Source organism: Siniperca chuatsi, linkage group LG18 (assembly GCF_020085105.1).
Source record: "Siniperca chuatsi isolate FFG_IHB_CAS linkage group LG18, ASM2008510v1, whole genome shotgun sequence".
Lineage (NCBI taxonomy): Eukaryota > Metazoa > Chordata > Actinopteri > Centrarchiformes > Sinipercidae > Siniperca > Siniperca chuatsi.
In genome coordinates, this window is record NC_058059.1 from 27901409 (window position 1) to 27908962 (window position 7554).

General features: G+C 39.8%; 1 protein-coding gene across 1 annotated transcript; it reads right to left on the reverse strand.

Annotated features, from left to right (window-relative positions):
• Positions 1 to 259: 259 nt before the first annotated feature.
• Positions 260 to 7015, reverse strand: tdgf1 (teratocarcinoma-derived growth factor 1). The gene is made up of 6 exons (XM_044174746.1): positions 6690 to 7015; positions 6514 to 6569; positions 5551 to 5742; positions 3519 to 3633; positions 3232 to 3341; positions 260 to 2028 (listed from the first exon to the last, which is right to left on the reverse strand). Exons 1-6 carry the CDS (start codon positions 6710 to 6712, stop codon positions 1931 to 1933), a joined length of 594 nt encoding a protein of 197 aa, XP_044030681.1. The 5' UTR covers positions 6713 to 7015; the 3' UTR covers positions 260 to 1930.
• Positions 7016 to 7554: the final 539 nt, after the last annotated feature.

The following is a 7554-nucleotide window of genomic DNA, read 5'->3' on the forward strand; positions in this document are numbered from 1 at the left end:
TACGTTTATATTCAAAAGGACAAAATGTCACATGAGCTCACAGTTTGTGCAAACAGACAGAAGACACAAAGTTAAAAACAAACTATATCTTCTTTTACAAAGAAAAAAACATCACATCAAAGGGACAATATGTAAGATTTGGCCAGAATTTTAGTTTAAAACTTCTTTCTTTTTTTTTTTAAAGGAACTAACCTTATCAACAGAATATGAAGAAGTAACAGTTCTGATGTCATGTCAAAGACGTCTATGTATTGTGTTGCAGAAATATCTACTGAAGTTAGCATGCTAACCTGCTAGGTCCGGCCCGTCCTGTGTAATACCACTTGTGCCTCAAGAGACGATAGTGAGTCACTGTACCGTCCAGTCTGCGGTTTGATGCTGAACTTGCAACGTTTTTTTAGATTGGTAAGTAACATTTAACATTGGCTATTTAGAGAAACATATCTTTAGTGCAACTAATAACACAAACTGTACGGAAAAACATTCCAAATGGCGCCGATATATGGTTTTGATGTGACTGTCTACTATGACTGGCTACTATGGTCTTGGTAAAACTGAGCTAAGCAAGCTGTAAAGTATAGGCCGATGCCTATAAGATAGCAGTGTTATTTTGACCGGCTCTCAGACTTTCAGCAGTTTGGTCGAATTTTGCGTATTCTTGCCCTGCTGTAATTTAGTAGTTGGCTTTTTTAAATAACTGATAACTGTAAATTGAGATTGTATGGACCCAGTAGTAGACAGACTGAAAAAATGTTGATCAGTTCACTATATTGTAACCACTTGGCATTGCTGTTATGAGAAGAGGCAAGACTGGAAGTTTGGAAAGTTTGCTATACATTTGAGGACATTGCAAAGTTTATTACGCATGTCTAATTGTACAAAATCTTGTACAAAAACAGTGTCATCACTGCAATTAGTAAATCATGCAATTCTTGCACAATGCTGCCCCCTATTTGTTTGGAGCACGTGGCCAGCAATTACACATTGTACCTTTGAAGCTACACATCCCAAAATTACAAAAACATACTTTTCATAAAAATCTTATGTACAGCTTCCTTCACATACATTTTACTCTTCAAGACATCATAGGCACACAGATGACCTTCCACTGGAAGGAAAAGTTTTAAGAAGCAGAGTTTGGACAAGATGAACTTCAGACGCTGCTGTGCTCACTGCTGATTCGCTTTAGAGGTTTTAAACACAGACTGAACATGATATATATATTGTTATATTTTGGGTCTGTTGACTTCCACGGTTTTTATTACAATTAACACTAATAAGTTCTGTTTTAACCATTCAGTACTGAATCCCAAAATGTTCATTTGTCAGTGATCTAATTAGAAGATATTTACACTCATTTCTAAAAATTTCTTGAAACAAGTGGAACTGCATTGGGCAAAACTGGAATTAATTCAGGTGCACTAGTTGAATTGTTTTCCTTGTTTGAAGAAACTGACTGGTCAACTTAGAGTTAACTAAATTCTTGAAAATTGGTCCAGTAGTATAGCAGTAGGCTCAAGTCCATTCAACCCTGTCCTCAAAAAGATCCCCACACATTTCATACTGTAGGCTCATCCTTCAAAAAAGGAGCCTGAAATAGGATGCAGGAATGAACAGCTCAGCGTGGAAGACCTCTGGTGCGTCCCGATAAACCACAACATCGCAGAAGGTTCCCATAAACCAAAGATACTTGAAAGCGACATGTCCTCACTTATGAAGGAACAACTCCTGATTTCCCCTTTTCAAACAATCTTTTACTCCTCCACTACTGTACCATTTGGACAAAATACAATAAATATTTTCTAAAAGCATATGAAACTCCAATTGGGTTTGGAAACTGAGTTAGTTCTGAAGAAGCAGCTTGAGTCCACAGCTCACTGTTTCACATAAATCCTGGTGTTTGTGTCCAGCATTAAGTTTTTAAAAACCATCAGAGGAGGAGAAGCAGGGGAAGAAACAGCGTCAGATACAGGAGGCAGCCGGTCCGAACAGCTGACGAACGATACCAACGCACCTCTTCTGACTCATCTGGGAAGTAGAGAAAGACAGAAAACTAATTAAGAACTGGATTCATCATTTAGTACAGAACTGATAACTAATATCAATATAAATATCAGAGGAAGGACAGTAGCTGATAGTGTGGACGCAGCTGTGGCAATATTTAACATTGCAGCAAGAAAACCCTATTCAAAAGCTTCACCTTCAAGTAACTGTCCCTTATTCTGAGAGGTTTAACAAATAAAAACAAAACAAAAATGTTATCTAAAACGACAAGTCAACGTGGGATTTGTTGGGTCTCTGTAAATAATATTATATAGAGTTCGGTCTAGACCTGCTCTATAGGAAAAGTGCAATGAGATAATGAGATAACTTCTGTTATGAATTGGTGCTATATAAGTAAAGTTGAATTGAATTAAACGTTTTAACATTTCAGGGGCTAGGGTACTCCATCAGAAGTGCTTGTGGGATGTCGGATTAGGATGATCATCCAACGTTCACACCCACTTCACACTGTGATTGGTCAGCTGTGTGAAGGTGAGAGAGGGCGAACAACCAAGTGCAACATTATGAATGTTTTCCAGGAGAGTGTGCCCTCGTGTCTCCCCCTGACGTGGTCCGACACGTCGAACGAACCCAGCCCTTACCCACTCTATGGAAGTACTCTGTGTCGTTATTGTGGGATGTTTGTGTAGGATTCGGCGGTTGTGAGAATGTTTTGTATTTTGGAATAAAAGCCTTGAACTGCAAATGAGTAGGCAGGGCTTGTGGTCGTTCAGAGGTGCGTTTACACTCAGCGGGAGTTTACTGTGAACACCCGGGGGGTTATTTTGGTGGATGAAGACCGTCTGACTGTCTGCCGTTGATGGCCGTTGATGGCTCGTCTACACCTTTGCTGTTCATTCAACTGAAACTGAACCCCACAGCTGCTGAATGGACAGCATGGAAAACTAGCAACTCACATGGAGATGTTCAAGTGTCACAGGAATGAATGAACAGACTCTGACTCAGTCTGTGCATGTCCACAAACGCACCATGGGGATGAGTTTTAAAAAGCAGAATCTGCTCCATCACCACATGCTGATAACCAAAAACTTGCTAAACCTAAACACTGACTGAAGTTTCAAGTCTCTGCTGTTTGATTTTCATAGAAACAAACTGAAAAGTGGAGGTGAAACTTTATGATTTCAGACATGTGTCTGGTGTGTGTGTGTGTGTGTGTGTGTATCTTACCACAGTCTTTATGGAAGACGTGAGGGAAGCAGTGCAGAACGCCGTAACCACAGCGACAGTAGGAGCATCCTTTCTGAACCCACTCACCATGAGGAATTGAACCACAGCTCCTACAGAAAGACAGAAAAAGTATGAATTACTAAACTAAGGAAACAATAACTGCTGGTTTGAGGAGTGATTAATCAAAGTGATGATTTGTGGATGTGCAGTTAAGACTTATGTCAGCATCATTGGAAAGTGTTAATGCAGCGCAGTAGAGTGTTGCTGATTGCTTTCTTGTTGTTTACCTGATGCGTTGGTCGTACTCGCAGCTCCTCCCGGTGAAGAACGGAGGGCAGGCGCAGAAGCTGCCCAGGATACAGGTTCCTCCGTTCTTACAGCAGCTACGACTCTGCTCAGCACCTACAAGAAAAAGACATTAGACAATAGAGTCGCAACCAACAACACCTCAGACACATCAAATATATATACTGTATGATAGACAGATAGACAAAGAGAGAGATTTATTATTTTGCAAATTAAATATTAATATAAGCTATATCAGAATCAGAAATACTTTATTGTTCCCGAGGGGAAACTCTTTTGTTACAGCTGCTCACTGTCACGTCAGTGCACACAGGAGGAGAAGCACTGAGCAAATCAGAATAATACACTATAATACAGGTCAGATAAATTAAGTACCAAGTGGGTAAAAGTATAAAATCAAAATTAAAATAAGTGTTAAGTACAAAGTGGATTAACCGGTTGATGATAAGTATGTACGGTATAATAATACAATGTGATAATATAAGGAGTCAGTAATAGTGCATGAACTGTCAAGTTAAGTGTAGCCATTAAGATGATTATGAGATGGCGGATATTGCACAGCAGTAATAGAGGTATGAATAAATATCATTAAATAGGGAATAGGGAGTATATATGGGATTTCATTTGTTCATCAGAGGCTCTGTTCCTTTTCAGCGCAGGTTTTGGGACCCTGTGCAACCAGCTGAAGGCCACTGCAGGGCCCTCAGACCTCCAGTTGAGTCTCTCTCTGGCTGTATCTGTATCTGTGAGATAAACCAGAGTCTACATCTGGCAGCACATTCCTGTCGTCCTCTGCTTCACATCAACAAACAAACACTGAGAGTCAGAACAAACATCTGAAAATAACAGAAAGACACCAAAACTAACTGACGACAGTCTGGAACATTCACAACTTTGTTGAGTTTTTTGTTCTATGAGACGGGATACTGGAAGCAAATTGAATTTGAAACTTTTGAAGCCAAAAAAACTGACAATTTACAAAGAATGTGAGTCAAATCAAATTACATTTAAATTTTCAATATAAGACAAATATTTGTTGTTGAAAAAATCTGATTTGTTATAGTTGTGTTATGATGAATGTGACATGAGCAGCTCCTTTCCCTGTGTTTTGGATTTCGTCCTCTTCATTTATCTATTTAATTCTTTTTATCTGAATCACTTATGTTGCAGTTTTTCGGGAAATATCAAGTTTGGTATAATTTTTTAATACTAAAAATTATGCTGTGTAAGCAATTGGAAATGTAACTTCACTTCAACTGCACTCTTGCAATAAAGTATACAAGTTAATTTCCTGCCATTAAATATACTATACTGCAAAGAAATCTCAACTTTAAGTCATTTAGACCGTAAAATTGTATTTTCTTATTAGGGGGAAGCTGCTAGTGCAGTGGAAATATTTCAACTTTTATCCAAAGCAAATCAACTTACTATAGGGTAAGTTTCTAAATTCTAGTTTCATTTTTATTCATTCTCATGTACCTGTTTTACTCTCTTGTTCTGAGAGACGATCCTCGGTCAGGGTTTTATAAACACTGGGGTCATGAGTCCAAATATCCCCCACACCCCTGAGAAATTCAGTAAAAATGTATATTCGTTGACACATTTTTACTCATGTCATTCATTCATGTTCTTGTATATTCTTTTGTAAAGTTCCTCATTTCTTTTAAAACTGTTGTATCTCCCAGAGTTTCTCTACTCTGCCAGGAATAAATTCTGATGGGAAAACTGCTGTATGAAAAATAAATCAATTGCTGTATTTACTTATTTATGAATTCCTTCTTTTTACTTGGCCTAAAACTTGTCGGATTTCATGGGAAACCCACTTACATACATAGCAACAACGTTGATTATTGTTGGAAATATTCTTTACAGCATTTAGTGACAGTGGCTCAGTGACAGAAAGAGAAATGAGTGATACGTTTGATTTTGTGCAGTGTACAAACTGTCTGTGTCGGTCTGTTGTGGGGGCCTACTGCCTCCACCTGTGCTTACAGTGGGGAAGTGTGAACTTACTGCCTGTGAGGCCGATGAAGGGCAGGACCGCGCTGGCGTCGCGGTGTTTATGGTCCCCACTGTTTGGTGAGCTCATTTGGGTAAACTGACCCAGGAAGTCCTGGGAGGGCTGCTGGGATTTCACCACCAAAGAAGAAGATAAAGAGGATGAAGAGGAGGTCTGGCTTCTGCTGCACTTGTCTCCCTCACAGCCTGAGAAATAAAATGGTGACCAAGTCAGATTTTATACAGAAAATTGTGTAATGACACATCTTTCTCAAACTGACTGTACAGAAGACTCGTACCACTAACATCTACATTAAGTCAATGGACTGTAGAAAAGTGGAGCAAAGTGAGATCAGTGAAAACACAGATCAACGGCTGACTGGCAGACCGACTCTTTTTCTCCTCTGTTGGTTAGATCACATGCTGTTGTGTATTAGAAACTCAAATTGATTTTTTATACATTTCCGTTTCTGTACAGCATGTGAATCAATGAGTAGACATTTGCTTGAAGTGTGTAATCCATCAGAGTGAGCATCAAGCCTGCACCAGTTGCTGTCAAAGTTCCATTACTGTTGCGATGTAAAGCAGAGCAAATCGATCTGAACCTGGACCATGTTACCATGCATACTGGAATGCTAAAGTCCAGAGTGATGGCCACTGGAACTGATCACACAGCTTAAGTTTCAACGGTGTTAACTGATTTCCATTCTGTATGGAAATGAATGGAAACCAATGGCTGCCTGGAATGGGCCTCAAAAAACTTTAATCATGTGCATAAACTCAGCAGCAACATGTAGCACCCCCCCACACACACACACACACACACAAAAAAATGTTTTGAAGTTTATCAAGTTCAAATCAAAGACAACATTTGACCCACATGACTGCAAAGTTATTAAAGTGTGTTGAAGCTCTGTACAGCCTCTACAGATTCCCTGGGTCTGTTGAAGCACAGAAGTGTGTGTTGAATATACAGACCTGAAGCAGGCGGCGCAGCAGCACAGCGGACACACATCACCGCACACCACACAAGGCTGAAAACATCCAGAGCAAAAAATACTTATTAACAGCAATACATTTGAAATCAGAAAATATGCACTTCAGAGACTGAAGAACGGCCTCCTCTCTTTCCTCACAGATTCATTTCGTCTCACCTGAGCAGCTGCGTCCGACTCATTTCACGGAGATTGTTCAGTCTCAAAAACACTGGATTCAAAGCGAGCCAACTGCCAAACGGAACCGTGCCCTGGATAAATACAACTACAACACTTTCCCCACACAAATCAGAATATCTGAATGAAAACTAAATAAAAAATATTTCCAAAACAGTAAAAACGGAGATTCGCAAAAGTCACAAGAAGATAAAAGTCCAGAATTAAAGTTCCTGCCCTGAGCGAGTTCACTTTGCTGTTTCTTCGCCCACCACCGATTAACAACAAACGAGAAATGCAAACTCCCCTTGGTCAGTCTTGAAGCAGTACCGCCCCCCCCCGTCCTCCCAAAGCTGCTCCTGCTCCCCAGGTGAGTCTCACAGCCCGGAAGCCCCGCCCACTCCCGATCCTCCAACAGTAATGGAAACTGTCCTAAAACCAGTCAGTGCAATGAAAACCACGTATCTACAAGACGTTTCATGAGCTGAGAAAAGCAGTGACAATCCATTTTCAGACATTGGTTTCTTTTGCTTCAGAAGTAAGAGGATGTTCTCAAACTGTAGGGAACAGCTCATCCTTTGGTTTATCAAAAAAAAGACCACATTTGGAGATGCTTGGTTTTAATGGAAATACATAAATGATACCGTATTATTATCATCAGCTGGTAAACCCACTTTGTACTTCACACTTATTTTATTTTATACTCATACCCACCTGGTACTTCATTTATCTGCCCTGTGTTACAGTGGATTATATTCTGCTCAGTGCTTCTGTTCCTGTGTGACTGACGTGACAGTGAGCTGCTGTAACAAAGAGTTTCTCTGCTGTCTTTTCCTTTACATTTCATGTTCTGTGATTTATGAGTAAA

Bases quoted from the DNA above. Each gene is read 5' to 3' on its own strand.
- tdgf1 (XM_044174746.1), bottom strand. From the start codon at position 6,712: ATGAGTCGGACGCAGCTGCTCAG. The intron at 3,342-3,518 runs GTAAACAACAAG...GTCTTTCTGTAG, and splicing joins GAGTACGACCAACGCATCAG to GAGCTGTGGTTCAATTCCTC. The intron at 2,029-3,231 runs GTAAGATACACA...TCTACTTCCCAG, and splicing joins CGTCTTCCATAAAGACTGTG to ATGAGTCAGAAGAGGTGCGT.